Source organism: Plecotus auritus (genome assembly GCF_963455305.1).
Source record: "Plecotus auritus genome assembly, chromosome: 3".
NCBI lineage: Eukaryota > Metazoa > Chordata > Mammalia > Chiroptera > Vespertilionidae > Plecotus > Plecotus auritus.
Genome location: NC_137772.1, coordinates 130,787,167 through 130,805,849, shown reverse-complemented (window position 1 = coordinate 130,805,849; position 18,683 = coordinate 130,787,167). Strand labels below are relative to the sequence as shown.

At 35.7% G+C, this 18,683-nt stretch overlaps 1 protein-coding gene across 20 annotated transcripts in view; it reads left to right on the top strand.

Moving 5' to 3' along the window:
- The window catches only part of WNK1 (WNK lysine deficient protein kinase 1), a 157,837-nt gene that overhangs the window by 96,033 nt on the left and 43,121 nt on the right, over positions 1–18,683 (top strand). For 12 of the 20 annotated variants that reach the window (XM_080662272.1, XM_080662271.1, XM_080662270.1 and 9 more), the window contains exons 5-9: positions 9,419–9,507; positions 11,438–11,657; positions 12,741–13,074; positions 14,753–14,940; positions 15,360–15,392. In XM_080662272.1, coding sequence (XP_080518398.1) covers positions 9,419–9,507; positions 11,438–11,657; positions 12,741–13,074; positions 14,753–14,940; positions 15,360–15,392 — 864 coding nt within the window. The remainder of the gene's footprint in view (positions 1–9,418; positions 9,508–11,437; positions 11,658–12,740; positions 13,075–14,752; positions 14,941–15,359; positions 15,393–18,683) is intronic. The other 8 variants (XM_080662275.1, XM_080662277.1, XM_080662276.1 and 5 more) reach the window with 1 other exon arrangement.

Genomic DNA, 18,683 nt, shown 5'->3' with positions numbered 1-18,683 from the left:
TCAGACTGTTAATCTTAAACCAGGCAGTTCTGGATATCATTCCCAGTGTTTTAGGTGCTAGAGAACAATTGTGAAATCCTTATTTCAGAATTTTCCAGGAAAGCTAGTTTTACTTATTTACACTGAATGTTGATCTATAATTCACAGGTTTTATCCTAAAAGTCATTAGACTATAGAATAAAAACTGGTAGGGTATAAAAAGATGGTTTGTATATTTCAGTACATTATAATAGTAATTAGTTTCCTAGTATTTTGTAGATAACTTACGTGCCAAAAGAGTCGTAATTCAGCCTTCTCATTATATGTGATTTGAAGTATACCTTGAAAGAAGTGTAGGACTCAGTTGGCTTAAAAAATGTAGGAGTAGGAAGAGAATTCTTGTTGGTGAAAACATGTGTTAAGTATTCAGTGAACAAGTAACCAGCTTGATTGGACTTATCTTGGGTAGATAGGAGTAGAGAAGTATATAGAAGTTGGATTGTGAGAGCTTTTTCACACCAGATTAAAGACATTAAAAGTACTTTAACATGGACTAAAAGTAACATTGAACCCCAGGCATTGTGGAATTTGTATTTGCTTTACCCACCCACTGGAATATAGACTCCATTTCTTTTATTCTAGATGCTAAAGATAATGCAGTGTATCTAGTGGGTGTCTGATACCGACTAGATTAGACAAGTCTAAACTAGACTCTCCATACATGCCAGTTGAATTAAGGAATTAATTCTAACTTTGACATAGTATTAATTTCTGGCCCATCATTGTCATATTTGGATGGGGGTGACGGGGGAGGACTTCCACTGAGATTTTTTTTTTTTAGAGCTGTGATTCTGTGGCCATCTTGTAGATATGAACTGTTAGCCATTTTTGAGCAGTGTGATGTTAAATGATGTCAGATGATTGGAAATGGTTAAATATCAGATGATTCAATGAAGCCAGATGGTTGAACTAGCCACAACATAAAATACAAATTGGAGACAGAGAGAATGGAAACAGTGAGGCCTGTCTTAAATTGGTCTAAGCTTAAAGAGGTTATTACAGTTTTGATCATCTGGACTTGGGTGATTACAACTGTTATACAAAAGAAGCAACAATTTTAAGAGGTAATAGGTCAGTAAAAATCGCATTTAGCTTGAGCATCCATCTTTAGCTGTTGGAGGGGATAGTAGGAGTATTAGTTGCAGAACTGCTTACCAGCAGTTTTAAACATGTATCTTTGTTAAAAAGCTCATCCTATCTAATAAAAGAGTAATATGCAAATTGACCATACATCCGCTATACCCACAACCCACGCCCACCAGCTAATCAGGAGCGAGTATGCAAATTAACCCAACCAAGATGGCTGCGGCCACGGAGCTGCAGCAAGCAGGAGGCTTGGGTTTCCCCGGCAATGGAGGAAGCCAAGCTTCCCTGCCGTCCTGGCTGGCCCAGGCCTACACTCAAGGCTACAAAGTTTCAATTAGAGAAGATAAATAAATCCCAACAAAAATGGCAGCATCCACGAAGCTGGAGAGAACAGGAGGCTTGAGTTGCCCCCAGTGATGGAGGAAGCCAAGCTCCCGCAGCCCTGGCCTGCCTTGGCCTCCGCTACAAAGTTTCAATTATAGAAGATAAATCCCAACAAAATGGCTGCGGCCACGGAGTGAGCAGGAGGCTTGGCTCCGCTCAAGGCTACAAAGTTTCAATTATAGAAGATAAATAAACCCAAGATACCAGGGCCTCCGCTTGGGTCGCCGGGGGGCGTGGCCAGCCTGCAAACCACCACAGGCCCCTCGCCCAGGCCACCCCATGCCCCAAGGGAACCCCCACCCTGATCCAGGACACCCTTCAGGGCAACCAGCTGGCTCCTACCCATGCACCAGGCCTCTATCCTATCTAATAAAAGAGTAATATGCAAATTGACCATCACTCCAACACACAAGATGGCTGCCCCCATGTGGTCAAAGATGGCTGCCCCCATGTGGACACAAGATAGCCACGACAAGATGGCCAGCAGGGGAGGGCAGTTGGGAGGGACCAGGCCTGCAAGGAGGGCAGTTGTGAGTGATCAGGCCAGCAGGGGAGGGCAGTTAGGGGTGACCAGGCCGGCAGAGGAGTGAAGTTGGGGGCGACCAGGCCTGCAGGGGAGGGCAGTTGGGGGGGACCAGGCCTTCAGGGGAGGGCAGTTAGGGGCAATCAGGCTGGCAGGGGAGCAGTTAGGCATCAATCAGGCTGGCAGGGGAGTGGTTAGGGGGTGATCGGGCTGGCAGGCAGAAGCGGTTAGGGGCAATCAGGAAGGCAGGCAGGCAAGCAGTTGGGAGCCAGCAGTCCTGGATTGTGATAGGGATGTCCGACTGCCCGTTTAGGTCCGATCCTATGTGGATCGGACCTAAACGGGCAGTCGGACATCCCTTGAGGGGTCTCAGATTGGAGAGGGTGCAGGCTGGGCTGAGGGACACCCCCCCCATGCACGAATTTCGTGCATTGGGCCTCTAGTAGACAATAATCGTACTTATATTGTAGGAAGAAGCATCCAAGAATGACTAAGTTTTCTGTCTGGAACATAGAAATAATGATGATACCATTGAAGAAATGGGGAAATCTAGAGAAAGGCATGGACTTTCTGAACAAGGAATTAGAATTTAGACATGTAAATTGTTATCTGTATGTGAATGGTATTTTTATTGTATATATTGAAAACTCTTATTTTGATATGTAGAAAAGGCCGGTCTTCATAGATCTACATTATAACTTTGTCCTAAAAAAGCTACTGCATTTTGGTTTTGTTTGTTGCTCAATAGAGTTTAAAAACTTACCCACATCTTTATATCTGATAAACCTGTGAAGCAGGCACCTGTTTTCTAGCTCTTCCATTTTCATTAGCTAACCATAATCCTGAACAGGCTTACTTACACACTTAAGTTAGAGATAATGCTATATTTCTGACCAATACCTGACATCCTATACTACCTACTTGGTAGCGATGAACTGTGTTGAGCCAGAGATCAATGATAACTACTTTGAAATAGCTTGTTATGCCCTGGCTGATGTGGTGTGGCTCAGTTGGTTGGAGCATCGTCCCATACACCGAAAGGTGGGTTCAATTCCCATGCAGGGCACATACCCAGGTTGTGGTTTCGCCCAGTCAGGGTGCATATGGAAGGCAACTGACTGATGTTTCTCTCTCCCCCTCCTCCTTCTCTCTGGAATCAATTAAAAAAATAAAAAAGAAGAAGTAGTAGCTTGTTAGAATTCATGGTCATTTCTAGCCTTTAGAGTAAAAAGTATTCCTACCAAATAGCTTCCAAGCCCTTGTCTTATGCTACTATTGTTTAGTAATTGAAGCCTTAGTACCCACAGGCTTGATGGGGATTCAAGCTTACCAAATTACAAGCGATAGGATTTGATTCTGTTATATGTTAAAACAATGCAATGAACAACACTTTTTCTACTATCTTTGTTAATGCCATGAACAAAACCTTTCCTTAATAACTAAAATCAAAGAAGGAGTTATTTGGGCCCATGAGTTCTTCCTGGCAATGGATAAGCATATCGAGGCTTTGTAATAGAAGAGAAGGGAGAAGAATAAATTCTTACTACTTCTGTGTACCAATTCAAAGCTGTTTATTTTTTAATGTACCATGAGAGAGTGGTGAGGCATTTACCATAATATTACCACTTTTTAAATTAGGTAAACAGAGGAACTATTATCCACACTTTTCAAGTGAATTTAGGGGATATAGCTCAGTTCACAGACTTGGTTTTTGAGAGCTTGAACTGAGCAGTATTATGATCTCCTTGTCCAGTGTACTTTTGGCTACATGTTCTGAGTTTACAGCTTGATCATTGAATTCAATCCCCATTTTCTTTTAAAAGCATAGTTTCAACATGATTAGGGGAAAGGGAGTACTTAGATAAATAGTTTTCTAGTGTAGGTTTTGATGTCAAGGAGGCAGAACTTGTGGACATAATGGGTGGAGCTTTGAATAAGTAAAAATCTCATTTTGCTTGTCCAGGAATCTGTTGCTGTTGGAGGAGAAGCAGGAAGAATAGTAACAGAACAGTTTCCCAGCTGTGTAGAATGTAGTTTTTTTTAAAGGGCCAATCTAAGATAACTAGATCGTTGGTTGAGCAGAGCAAACTCATATCTGAGAGTTGGGGAAGCATGGCTAGTGTGAAACAAGAAATTATGCTTCATCCTGACTTTGATGTCTGCCTTGCTTATGCTGTGGGCTAATTTACTCTATTAATTTACATTGTCATTTTCCTCTGTAACAAGTCTATTTTGCTTTTCTGATGGATTTTACAAAGAAAGATTTTTGCTCAGTGTTTGTCATCGTAAATTCTCATTGCTGCTGCTGCCCTCAAAAGGATTGTGTAAATGAGGTGGGTAAGAATTTTCAATATACAGAAGATACATGTGTGTGTGTGTGTGTGTATATATATGTGTGTATATATATATGTATATATATATACACATATATATATATTTATATTTGGTGGTATGTGTAGAAAGTTTCACTTAAAGTGTTGAAATCGTTGATTTCAGAATGCTTTTTAAAATATTTAAAGTTTTATAGTTTAGTGAATTGTACACTATATTGTATGGGAAGAGGCTTTTCTCAATTCTGAATGGTTAGGAGAAGTTTTACTTTTATGTAAAAATAGTTAAATGTTACCTAAACACATTTGAAATGTAAGCTTTTAAGAAGTAAGTGCTGATGATTTTTTAAGAACTAGAAGATTGAGCCAGAAGAATACTATATAATGACTATTTTTCCAGCAGATTAGTTGGCAAATTATAACTATATAAAATTCAAAGAAAAACTGAGAGTCTGTAAAATGCATGTACATGTCTTTGGGGTTTTGTGGGTTTTTTTTTTTTAGTTATAAAAAATAAAATAACATTTTATAATCATCTTATATCAACTCATGCAGTTATTTTTGTGTACTCCATTTAAAATTGCATAAAAGTGGCCTTTGTTTTTTGTTTTAAGAGAATACATAATCTTGTATAACCCCAAAAGTATCTTAAACATTAGATGTTCAAGAAGTAATTTTGTTTAATGTAGAGAAACATAGCTACTGTCCCATGTCAAAAAACATAATATGGCACTACTACCTAGAGAGAAGACCCTGTGAGTTACAAAAGTAAACAAGAATATTTCTGAAGCCAGTTGGTTGCTGGCTGAGGAAGACTGGACTAAAAGGCTGTATATCTTTTAACTATTAATTTTTCTTATGTGTAAAATATTAGCTAAACTTATCTACCTTATTATTCGATTCTGTTTTGTGTTTTTGAACTTCATTCACAACAGGTGAGCAAAATTTTACTTTTACTGGTCAGAACAGGACTAGAATAGGATTGTGTGTGGCTAAATAAAAAAGTAAAGAAAAGAGCCAAAACCGGTTTGGCTCAGTGGATAGAGCGTCGGCCTGCAGACTGAAAGGTCCCAGGTTCGATTCCGGTCAAGGGCATGTACCTTGGTTGCGGGCACACCCCCAGTAGGGGGTGTGCAAGAGGCAGCTGATCGATGTTTCTCTCTCATCGATGTTTCTAGCTCTCTATATCCCTCTTCCTTCCTCTCTGTAAATATCAATAAAATATATTTAAAAAAAAAAAAAAGTAAAGAAAAGAGAAAAAAAGGAAGTAAAGAGGTGGCAGGATTTTTTTAGGGTCTAAATTGACCACCCTATTGAAGTATATGAACCAAAAGGAAAAAAAGATGAAAACTTTTTTCATTAAAACATTTTCTCTTCATTATTTTGTCCTGTCTGGTACTTAAAATCATGTTTTAGAATAATCTCAACCAACTTTTAAAAAAATTATTAAATGTATTGGGGTGACACTGGTTAATAAGATCATACAGGTTTCAAGTGTAGATTTCTGTGGTACATCATCTGCATACTACATTTTATGCCCGCTACCCAGAGTCACATCATCTTCCATCACCATATATTTGAACCCCTTTATTCTTTACTACCCCTCAACCTACTTTTTTACATTAAAAATTATTTATTAAAATTTTTGAAAATACATTGAGTTTTCTCATCTCCTAAGAACAAGAAACCTGTGAGTATAATGTGTATATGGAAACCTGTACTTGTTTCTTTTAAGCAGCTTTCTATTTATATGTACCAGGTGACTTTTCTGTAGGCCACTTTAAGGATCATGAGATTTCATACTAATTTTTACATTTTTGGGTCTTTTTAAATAAACAACCACTATAAAGTCTTGCTTCTCAGATGATTCATAATATCTCTGCTAGATATTTTTATAATCTTGACTTCTTGATGGTAGCTGACTGGTGAAATATCTTTTTATTCTTTTCATTACCTAAGTGAGTAACAGTAAGCAGCCTTAATCTTTTAATACCAGCTGCTGGACTGGTAAGGTGTGTCTCCATTTTATTGGGCTACCTTGGCATCTGCAATACATTTTTGAAGGCAGCAGTGACATTTGAATATGTAGAGTTTTACTGCCAGAAAGCCAAACTCATTCCAATAAATGTATATGTTTTATAGCATTGGTATGGAATTTTCCATACCTAAATCTTAGAGGTTGAAAAAGTAGCATAACCTAGTAGAGTAGTTCAGGGTGTTATACAATGCACAGTTGGTTTTGCTATTGGTGACTTTATATCTCATTTGTTCAACTATTATTTCTATTTGTAAGTAGGATTTGATTTCTTATTTGTAAAGTCATGAGTGTATATATGTTTGCATGGATAGGATTAACAAAAGGACCAAGGATTGAAAGCACATTCACAGTGGATCTTAGTGATTATTATTCAGGAGAATTCTCTGCTTCCTTTTAACTCTAAACTTTACTATCTTTGCTGATTACCTTGAAATCCAAAGTGGCCTTAGATCAGCAAACTTAATAATTCAAAGAGCTTTGAACCTAGATATTACATTTGTTTCTAGCTGCTGTGAAAATAGATAAGTGAATTGTGCAAGTGTTCCCATTTGCTTGACAAGGAATCTGAAGCTCAGCTGTTTCTCTTTACCCAGTTCACACTGAATTCAGCTTTTCTATTAAATCCTTTTATCTTTCCAATATGCTTAAGCTAAATTGAAATGTCTTTTGATAGAAAAGATATATATATATATATATATATATATATATATATATATATATATATATAAATTAATATGTAGATTTTTTTAATTAATATGTAGATTTTTACTGCCAGAAGGCCAAACTACATTCCCCTAAAATGTGTTTATGGAAGAAGGAACATTTTCCTAATCATATTCTATATTCTCTTTTGCCGCTTTTCTGTAGCATTTAGAATGTTTTTACATGCAAAGGCCAACTATATATGTGTCCACTTTTAGCAAAGAATTGTCTTTCAGATAACTTTCTGCCAATAGTGAATGTTCTACGAACTCAACATATAGTATTTTAGATTGTTTTTCCATTATATTTATGAATAGCATTTTAAAATTTGCTTTTAGCCCCCCTGGCGTGGCTCAGTGTTGGAGCGTCAATCTATGAACCAGGAGATCACTGGGGCAAGCAGGAGGCAGCCGATCAATGATTCTCTCATCATAGATGTTTCTATCTCTCTCTCCCTCTCCCTTCCTGTTTGAAATCAATAAAAATATATTTAAATAAATGAATAAAATTTGCTTCTTTTGGTTTGCTACAGTAAACAGTTCTACATGTTTATTGTAGAAAATTATAAACAAATATAAAACAAAATCTCTAGTGTTTCTACTACCAGAGAACTTTTAGTGTGCATCATCCATTTTTTTCTTAAAACAGTTCCTATTTTCTTAAGCCTTAGTTTGAAATACCATACCCCCTTGCTCAATTAAAGCAGCCTTTTGCTTCAGCAGCATTATTTTCTTATTTTTATTAGAATTCAAAGACCAGTTGGGAAAACTTAATTTGCTGGATTTGAAAGTAAGCAAAATACAAACTGCTATCTTTTTAGTCATTACTCAGAAGTGAACCCTTTTAATACATTGATTCAATTTTAGGATCAGCACTACTACACAGTTCCTTGCTGTGGAAGGTTAGCCATAGAGGCAGAATCCTCCAAATTAGGACTTTTGAATAATGCATTGAGTAAATAATGAGAATTATTTCACTACAACTCTAGTATTTGAAAACTTCTTTGAGCTAATTATTTGATGTAGAGTTGACCCTTGGAATAACACAGGTTTAAACTATGCAGGTCCCTTTATACGGTTTTTTTTAATAAATACATATAGTACTATAAATTTTGTCTTCCTTATGATTTTCTCTAGCTTACTCAATTGTAATAATACAGTATATAATATATATATCATACAAAATATGTGTTAATCAACTGTTATTAATAAGGTCAACAGCAGGCTATTAGTTGTTAAGTTTTGGGGGTCAAAAGTTGCAAGTGATTTTCAACTGCCCAGGGGGGTCAGTGCCCCAAGGGTCAACTGTATTTCATTTCAATCTATGAGAGATTACATGCATTTCTGTGATCTATCAAATTATCATTAACTTTCGTTTAATATATCTTGTCACTGAGACTATAGATTATTAAAATTAATATATATTCTAACTTTTCTAGTTCCTCTGCCCTATTTTCCTGTGTTTTGTGTATTTAGATGCCACTTAGATAGTGTATCAGTGTGGTTAATCAGATGAGTTGGGAATAATGAGATGGCTCTGTCCACATCACCTCTCAGATAGGGGTATTTTGGTATTCTTGTATCTTTCAACACATTGCTGAAATTTTTATTTGCAAAGAATTTACACGTCATGAAGATTCTAAAATATCACTGTGATGCTATTTAGTATTATATGTAATAGTTGCATTGAGTGTTCTTCTGAAATTAGACAGTTTGTCTTTCTTATGGGTCTAATGTATCACTTTTCATTTTATGTTTCATATGTATAAGACAGTTTGCTCTTCAGTTCTCATGCCAACCAAACCTGTCCAAATCCTTAACTCCTTCTATACTTGGTGAGTTTGTTAAAGAGTACTATAATCATAGAATACCTGCCAAACTGAGCATGTGAATTCATGCCCACACATGAGTTCACTGTTCAAAACAGTTAATTGCTGTGTTGATTAATGTGTTAGGTAACAAGGTTGAACAAAATACATTCTAACCAATTAGAATATTTGACCTTCTTTTTAGCCAGTAACTTCTTTTACTTAAAACACAGCAGAAAATGTTGACAACATTCTAAAATTTTCGCTAACCACATATAGAAGCCATGGAAGTAAGTGACCCCTACTCTCTGTTTCTTTCTTTTGTCTTGTGGGAGTCAAATTGTCACTACTCAACTCAGCCTGCATGAACCAGCTCCTTCAGACAAATCGGTGGGGGAAAGCCAGGTTTATAAGTCAGTCTAATGGAACCTTAAAAGTCGATTGAAAGTCAAAGTTCAAAGGCTCTGCTTTTATTAATGTGTTCTTGTCACTGTTTTTGTGGTTTTCAGGGGGTGAAGCCAGCCAGTTTTGACAAAGTAGCAATTCCTGAAGTGAAGGAAATTATTGAAGGATGCATTCGGCAAAACAAAGATGAAAGGTAAGTTGCCTCTTGACCTGTTGCTTAAACAAAAACCTAAAATGTAACATGCTGTGAATATAACACTCAATCTAAGGTGTATTTTACTTGTGATTAGTTTTTCAATTAATGTCATAATATCTTTAAAAGTAGAGTTTTGTCCATTGAAGTGTTCAAATTTGATATACTGAAATGTTGTAAAACTGGAGTTTAAGTAAACCAGAATTACCTGAAACATCAACATTTAATGATAACTTTGTATAGCATCAGCATGATGTATAAAACTCAGTAGGGTTCAGTCCTGGTCAGTGTGCTCAGTGGTTAGAGAGTCGGCCCATGCACCAAAGTGTTGTGGGTTGGATTCCCCCATCAAGGGCATGTACCTGGATTGCAGGTTCCATCAGGTGTGTGCAGGAAAGGCAATCAATCGACGTGTCTCTCTCACTTAGATGTTTCTCTCTCCTCCTCCCTTCCTCCCTCTCTTACACTGTCTCTAAAAATCAATTGAAAAACTATCCTCACGTGAGGATTAACAATAAAACAGAAAACTCAGTAGGGTTCCATCTCTAATGCAGCAGATCCATTCCTTAGTTTTTTATTCATTGAATTCTAAAAGGTAAAATAAAATCTTGGTTCTTTAAAATCAGCTCAACTATACAGGTCTTGATTTGCTTTTATTATGCCAGAATTGAAGAAGAGCAAAACATCAAAATTCCTTTGAGTAAAAGGAGACAACTTCCCCCAAAGCTTAGGAGGAGATCTGGCTTAGTCATTTGTACTAACAGAGGACTTTTCTCAGAGGAGTGGCAAGTATCTGATCTGCCACATAGCTGATTCATCACCCGTTAGGCATGGCAAAGGTCCAATGTCTGTTTTTGAAAAATAATCCACTTTGAATGTCCCCCCTTACCCTCTTAAAAAAAAAAAAAGATCAGCCTGTACAAATATAAATTGTAAGTTGAGCATAGTCTACCTCCAGAAGAATGTGAGCAATCAGGTATATCAACCAAATTAAAGAATTCCATATCTTCCCTTCTCCAGTCTCATGCTCTTTTCATAACTTCATTATTTGGAAGAGGTTAACATCATGATCTTTAAGGCTTTTTAGTAGAAATTTAATTTGGGTTTCTATTTTTATATGCACTGATTGGAGAGTCCTTAATCTCTTTAAGGACTTTTTTTTTTACTATAAACAAAGGAATATTTGTTTCCCAGTCTTCAAACATATTACTCTGTTTCTTTTCTGGATGGACCAGTTCACTAGATAACTGGTATTTTGAGACCATTTATCTAAAGAAGATTGTTCCACAATCAGACTTCTGCTTGCCTAGTACACAAATTGTTGAACTAGAATTGAGAGAATTTTGGGGGGTAAATGAAGCTTGCTGTAATAGAAGGTAATGAACTTGAAATCAAAAGACTTATTTTCGAGTTTTAATTCCACCATTTACTACTTTTATTGTAACTATGAGCAAGATTTTCAGCCTCTCTGAACTTCCATATCCTAATTAGGATATCTTATTGAATGTTGGTCAAGGATTAGATGAAATCATACATATGAGGATTTTTTTTTTTTTTTGGTAACTATAAGTGCTATATAAACAATTATATGGTATTTTGAAGCTATGATATTCTTTGTATTACTTGGTATTGTTAGTACACTATTAACTTAAATTAGATCATTATATTAAAAAGATAACACTTTCCATTTTTATTCATAAATGATATTGTTATATATGAGATTGTTATGATGTTCTGTAACGAGAGTAAAACTCTATAATCACTATTCAAATGGAGCAATGTAAAAATGAGTTATGAAATGTACCTTGTTTTTTGTCAATCCTTTTTCATTATTCTAAGCATAACAATCAATAATTAGCCACACTTGAAAATTATCTTTTAAATCTAATGGCGCTTTATGTGTGTTTTTTTCCCCTTCTCTCTTTGGAAGATATTCTATCAAAGACCTTTTGAACCATGCCTTCTTCCAGGAGGAAACAGGGGTACGGGTAGAATTAGCAGAAGAAGATGATGGAGAAAAGATAGCCATTAAGTTATGGCTACGTATTGAAGATATTAAGAAATTAAAGGGAAAATACAAAGACAATGAAGCTATTGAGTTTTCCTTTGATTTGGACAGAGATGTGCCCGAAGATGTTGCTCAAGAAATGGTAAATTATCACTAATCAGCCATTTAAAAATTGATGCAGATTTATGTATATTGACATTATTGAGCAAAAAAAGCAGTTTATGAAGCAGTGTATATGGCATATCCCATTGATAGAAAATTGTGTTGATTAAATGGCCCCCAAATTATTTTTGTGGAAAAGATATATAGACTTAGATAGGTATAGATGGATGGATCTAATAGAATAGAATATGAATATGGAAATAAAGAAACTAGAATACATTCTGAAGTAATTTTGAGAGTTTAATGTTGAATGACTTCTAGTTTGTATTAAGCATATTTAGTGAGAATGAGAAGTTATGCCTTCTAAATATTGATACATTCGCCTTTGACCAGTCATCTGTATAAACCCTATAAATAGATCATAAATTGTTTTTACTTTTAAGGGAGTTTTCAAGATAAATTATTTAGATAGCCTTTGGTGAATTATTTTTTGAAGTATTGTAAAAGATCACTTCAAAAAGGAAACACTTCACCAATTTTAGGCTTGCCATAATGCCTAAAAATAGTCATTTACTATGTAAAGATACTTACAGAATTTATAAGAACCATTTAATAATAGTTGCCTAAGTATGAAAGGGATACTTATTTTTGTGAATTTTTTCGTACTGTTTGACGTTTGTTGTTTTTTTAACCTTTACATATTTACCACAGTTGTTTTATCTGGTTAAGTGGTTGCCTAGTGAAAGGAAGTACAAGCAACACAGGTTACTAGTAATGGTATGTGTGAGTGGGAAATAGAGTGAATAGAATCTAATGGGACTTAATTTGGTTTAAAAACTTTGGTTTTAGGTTTCTCGTTGTTTTGTTGTTGTAAGAAGTGAAAGTATATTCACCTCTCGAGTTTCTACAAAGATCTTGGCACCCATCCCATGAGTATCTACAAAAATGGTGGGAAAATGCATAATGTTAGACCAGTAATTTCACAGTTTGGTTAAGATCAAGTCTTAGAGAGCCCTTTCTTCTCCTTCTCTACTTTTCTCCCAAAAGGGCCTTTTTTGTTTTATATTTGGTTTGTTTACTTTTGATAACCTACTGCTTCCTAATGCACATTTTTATCCTATAGGTAGAGTCTGGGTATGTCTGTGAAGGTGATCACAAGACCATGGCGAAGGCCATCAAAGATAGAGTGTCATTAATTAAGAGAAAACGGGAGCAGCGGCAGTTGGTGCGAGAGGAGCAAGAAAAAAGAAAACAGGAAGAGAGCAGTTTCAAACAGCAAGTAGAACAACAATCAAGTGCTTCCCAGACAGGAATCAAGCAGCTCCCCTCTGCTAGCACTGGCATACCTACTGCCTCTACCACTTCAGCTTCAGTTTCTACACAAGTAGAACCTGAAGAACCTGAGGCAGACCAACATCAACAACTACAGTACCAACAACCTAGTATATCTGTGTTATGTAAGTATTTTGGGAAGTGGGCAAGTATGCTAAGGATACTCCTAATTGACTTTAATAGAGGGCTAAATTATTTTGTTTTACTGTAATGGGGGAACTATCTTTTCTGATTCTAGATTTATATTCAGGTCCCGTTACTTACTATGGATGCAGAGTTGTATCGTCCATCTCTAAGAATACTTTAATAGCCACCCCATACTTCTTAGGGCCCATATCTGGATGATACCATTTTCTCTGCCTCTCCCCTCTGGCCTCTGTTGTTGTTTTTAAAAATTTTTTTATTTAATTTAAATTCTTTATTGTTTAAAATATTACATATGTCTCCTTTTCCCCCTATTGATCTCTCCCCACCTGCTCCCACACCCCAGCACATGCCCTCATCCCCTACTCTCTGTGTCCATTGGTTATGCTTACATGCATGCAAGTCCTTTGGTTGATCTGTTACCCCCTCCCCTCCCCTGCCTTCCCTCTAAGATTGGATGGTCTGTTTGATGATTCTATATCTATGGATCTATTTTGGTTCATCAGTTTATATTGTTCATTATATTCCACAAATGAGTAAGATCATGTGATATTTATCTTTCTTCGATTGGCTTATTTCACTTAGCATAATGCTCTCCAGGTCCATGACTTTTTATCTTCTTATTAATGATGTTGCACTGGCCTCTTGGTTTTGAATTATGAATGTAACATATAATAAGTTTGAAATGGTTGCTATCTACCTTTTTCTATTCTTATGTTCATGACTAATAGAAAAGAAGGATGGGGCAGTGAGGAAATATGAAAAGGATATAAGATGATTTTACAGGTTCCTTCATCTTGGAAATTCCAATTTATAGATTTCTACTTTTCACAATTCCTTAAAATGAAATCCTATATAATAAAAGGCTAATACGCAAATGGACCCAACGGCGGAACAACCGGTTGCTATGATGTGCACTGACCACCGGGGGGCAGACGCTTAACGCAGGAGCTGCCCCCTGGTGGTCAGCGAGCTCCCACAGAGCCTCTCCCACCTCTGTGGCAGTGCTAAGGATGTCTGACTGCTGGTTTAGGCCCCCTCCAGGGAGCAGGCCTAAGCCATCAGTCAGACATCCCCCAAGGGCTCCCAGGTTGCCAGAGGGTGCAGGCTGGACTGAGGGACACACACACACACACACACACACACACACACACACACACACACGCACAAATTTCATGCATCGGGCCTCTAGTATAATTAATAATGAAAAATGAACAAGTTTGTGTTAGCTACTTATAATTTAAGAGCTAAATTACATTAAACACATTAATCTGGTTTAGCTCTTAACAAAGCTGAATAATGTATAAATTGGAAACTATTGAGACTGCTAGAAGTTAATAGAACTACCTGTTTAATACTAAGAACCCACTGATCTCCAAATTCAGGACTTTGAAAGTTATGTCAAACTTAAGGCTATAACAACATTCTATTTAATTCCTTTATTTGTAAGATAATAAGAGTCTGTGATAGCCAGGGATTTTTTTTTAAGACATTAAAACTTTTTTTATATGCATCTCTCATTTAAACATAGAAATATACTTAGTAAATTAACTAGTATTCATTATTTATTTAGTTCAGGTATGTACAAAGAAAAAAACTATTTGATCCTAAAGTCAAACTCCATTTTATGATTTGTCTCTCTCTGTTTTTCTCCTTCAGCTGACGGGACTGTTGACAGTGGTCAGGGATCTTCGGTCTTCACAGAATCTCGAGTGAGCAGCCAACAGACAGTTTCATATGGTTCCCAACATGAGCAGGCACATTCTACTGGCACAGTCCCAGGGCACACAGCTTCTGTTGTCCAAGCACAATCTCAGCCCCATGGGGTATATCCACCCTCAAGTATGGTAAGTAACAGCATAAGAGAGTGTAAACCTGTAATGAGAGCCAACAGATAATGTGTTAAATTTAAATTATTTCTTATATTCAAGTAATAGCATGAGTCTGAAGTAGAAAATATAAATGGTGTATTTCTGAAAGAAATAGGTTTATTATTGAGTATATTAAGAGTAGTTCAGGCAGGGCAGGGAATACACACATACACATATGGAAAGTTCAGCTGTGTACAAGATTTAGGCTGTTCTGCCTTTGATTAAAGATAATGATAATGTTCTTTTTAGCACTTTAGAGTTAAAACTGTTCAGAGCAGCATAAGTTGGATATACAAATGTTTGGGGGTTGGGGGTAAGGAGAATTTTTCAAAAGCTTACTTATTAAAAGAATTACTATGTATTTTCTGTAAGAATTTTTATTGTATAAAACACAGGTAAGACCTTCAGACCATTATAGAATGCTGCATGTGAGTACTCTAGAGTGAAAGAATCCTTTATTTGTATGACCATTTAATTTAGCGCTTGTGTTTAATCATTAGTTGCTGTGTATGTTCCTCCTTAAGTCTTTGTTGGACACAAGTTCCTTCCTTATTATATGTTCATGTGCTGTTTCCCTTTATTTGGTATCTGTTTCTTACTGATTTATTTTTAGAATCAACTTATGGAGATTATTTCCTAAAATGTTTTATACATTTATATATACATACATACACAGACACATATATACACATTATTACCCCATGTTTTACATTAGCCACTTTTGCTTCTCATAATATTAAAGTAGACCATCAGATAATATCCCATTTCTTTTGATTATCTTCTGTGAAGTCTTAAGAGGTAAATAAAATACACCATCTGGCTCAGGAAGGAATTGGAGAATAACTAGTCATTATATAACACTTGTTTAATAAAATCTTTATACAGGTAGATTTTCCCTTTCTCAGAAAGCTTTTAATCTGAATTTTGTGGAACTCCTGCTCTTCAATAAATGGAAATCTTTCTCTGTTAAGAAAATACTTCTGCTTGCTCTTGTCTTTTATCCTACAGCTTGGGATAAAAGGTGTTTATACTTCAGAGTCCATTTATCAGTCCTACAGTGGCTAGGTCTCAAGATGAATGGCCACAGTAACACAAAGAAAACTACTAATGTACTAATGTTTTAACAATCTACTTTTCTGACCTTTAAGATAATTAGGTAGGATAGAAAAACTTTATAAAGAGTGTATAGATGTATTTCTGTGATCTGGCAAATATTATTTGTCAGAATTTCTTGTCAGTTTCTACTCTTGTTATAATTGACTTTTTTCTGGATCATCACACTAGACTTTTTGAAAACTGTTTTTAATTTTTTGGCTTCATTCATTCATTACAGGGCTGTGGACATTGGGTCCCTTCTTTAGAAAAGGAAATGGAGTGATCATTTATGAAGATTTTAACTATTTGAGCCACAAACATAGTTATATTTATTGATGTGCTAAAAGCATGCTGCTAATAACATTCTTGCCTTTTAATGACAATATTCTGTGGAGGTATCATGAAGTTATTAAATATTGAGGACTTAATAAATTTTTATAATTTTGTTCTTATTCAAGAAAGATTTTATTGTAACTTATAATAATATATCAATTATATGTAGAATTTAGAAATTAGAATAAAAGAGAAACAAGGGTGGAGAAAAATAGAGCCAAAAATGAAATACGTAATCATACAATAGTTCTTATATACTTGCTGCTGGCAGGCCATAAATTTGGCTCATAGCATTCTATGCAGCCAATTTTAGGAGAAAAAATGTAATTAGTTGCAGTTTACAATATCCGAAAGGAAATAAAAATCTTGCTCAGGACAATCTTACAGTATTAGATGTACTGTTTTGTAGCTGTATTATAACCTTTGTGTTAAGGTGCCTTAAACTTTGTAAACCTAAATTGAATCTCTGATGTACCTGAAAAACTTTTTTAAAGTTAATTTTTAAAGATTCACATTTAAGATATTTTCCATTGACTAATATAAATACACAATATTTCTTGTATCTATTGTGAATTACTACTAGAATTAATACTAGAAAGATAAATGCTTTTCCTAGTAGAAAAATGACTTTTTAAATTGCCTTTACAGATAAAGATAGGCAAGCGAAATAAATAAAATACTGTGAGCCAATAACTTTTTTAATCTGATGCCTACTCAAATAGAATTGAGAAACCTTTTCTGAGGCTTCCAGAGCTCCTGCAAAGTAATCCAGACTTAAAATCTTCTATATCTTATAATGTGCGTTCAACTAATAGAATTCATTCTTGTTTAATCTTTAGAAGTTTGCAGAAACTACAAGCCAATATTCATTGTTTATCCTGTATGTTCTGCTACCTCAGTCACTCATTCTTATTCATACAATCATAATAATTCATGTTATTTTAGAATACTTAGGAAGATAAGTGATCATTATCATGGTTGTTCATTAAAAAACCTGTACTTGACCAACAGTGTAGAGAGAATAAATATGATCAGCCAGGTGCGCTTTCTGGAATTATCTCTCTCCAAAAAAAATTGGCTTTGTGGAATTGGGGGGAAAGAATGTTTCTTTATGTCAGCTTTGCCCTGTTACCATTGTACATTTGGTTATTTTGTTTTCAAAGTACTGTGTTTTTCATGTGTGTGTTTGTTTTCTGTTTAGCCTCGTCGTGGCCGTAGCATGTCGGTTTGTGTTCCCCATCTTTCTGCTGTTCCCTCTCTGTCCCGCATCTCTCCCAGTGCTCCTTCCACCCCACCACCAGTGCAGTCTGCACCTCTTTCTCCTTCCCTCCTTCGGACTGCCCCTGAGGAAACTTTTGCCGAAAAGCTTTGTAAAGCATTGGAGAGTGTCCTGCCTATGCACTCTGCCTCTCAGCGCAAGCACCGACGCTCCAGCCTGCCTTCCCTCTTTGTCAGTACTGTATGTAACCATAAACTTCCTGACAAATGAAAATTTATTACCAATGAATACATCCAGGCATCAAGAATTTTCATAAAAATTAAAGAACAGGACTGAACTTGGTATTACGTTATGCTTTAGGATACCATTTCTTCTGTAGAAATATTTTTTGTTATAAGGTTTTATGGGGGAAAAATGCAAGGAGGTAATGAGAGAGAATGCTTATAACACCCTTGACACATATCAGTGTGTGCACAATAAAATTTAGCTTTTTAAAAATATTCTTCTATCCCCCACTGACCTATACAAATCCTTGCATTTTCATATCCTAGTAAAGAGTATGTGTGTTTTAAACTCATTGTTGGCTTAATCAAAGGCAAATTTTCTCTTTATCAAACAATACCCAAACATGTTTTCTCCTCACTTTATTCTAAAGAGATGCTAATGAAACTGGGTGAATTTATTTTTTCCCCATAGTCAGTGAATAATAATTGAAGAGTGAAAGTTGATTTTAATTTCTTAGCTGTTTGAAACGATGTGTCAGCAAAGAAAAAGGACACGTAATGTTCCCTCATGAAAGTTTTTTTTCTTAGATTGATTAAGGTGGAATCTTGACTCTAATGAATACATTAGTCACATATATAGTACATACGATTTTCTTTGGCCCATCCATGTCTATAAAAGATCTGTCTTTTAAAGTTTTAAACACTGTGGGACCTTGCTGTTGCTTTTCCAGATAGAGAATATAGTTAACATTCTGATCTAGCAATGCCCAAATCTTCAGATTTTTACCTACGAGAGTGATATGGCTTTTGAATACTAATAGATGTTGTGAAGAAATAACAAAGAGCTA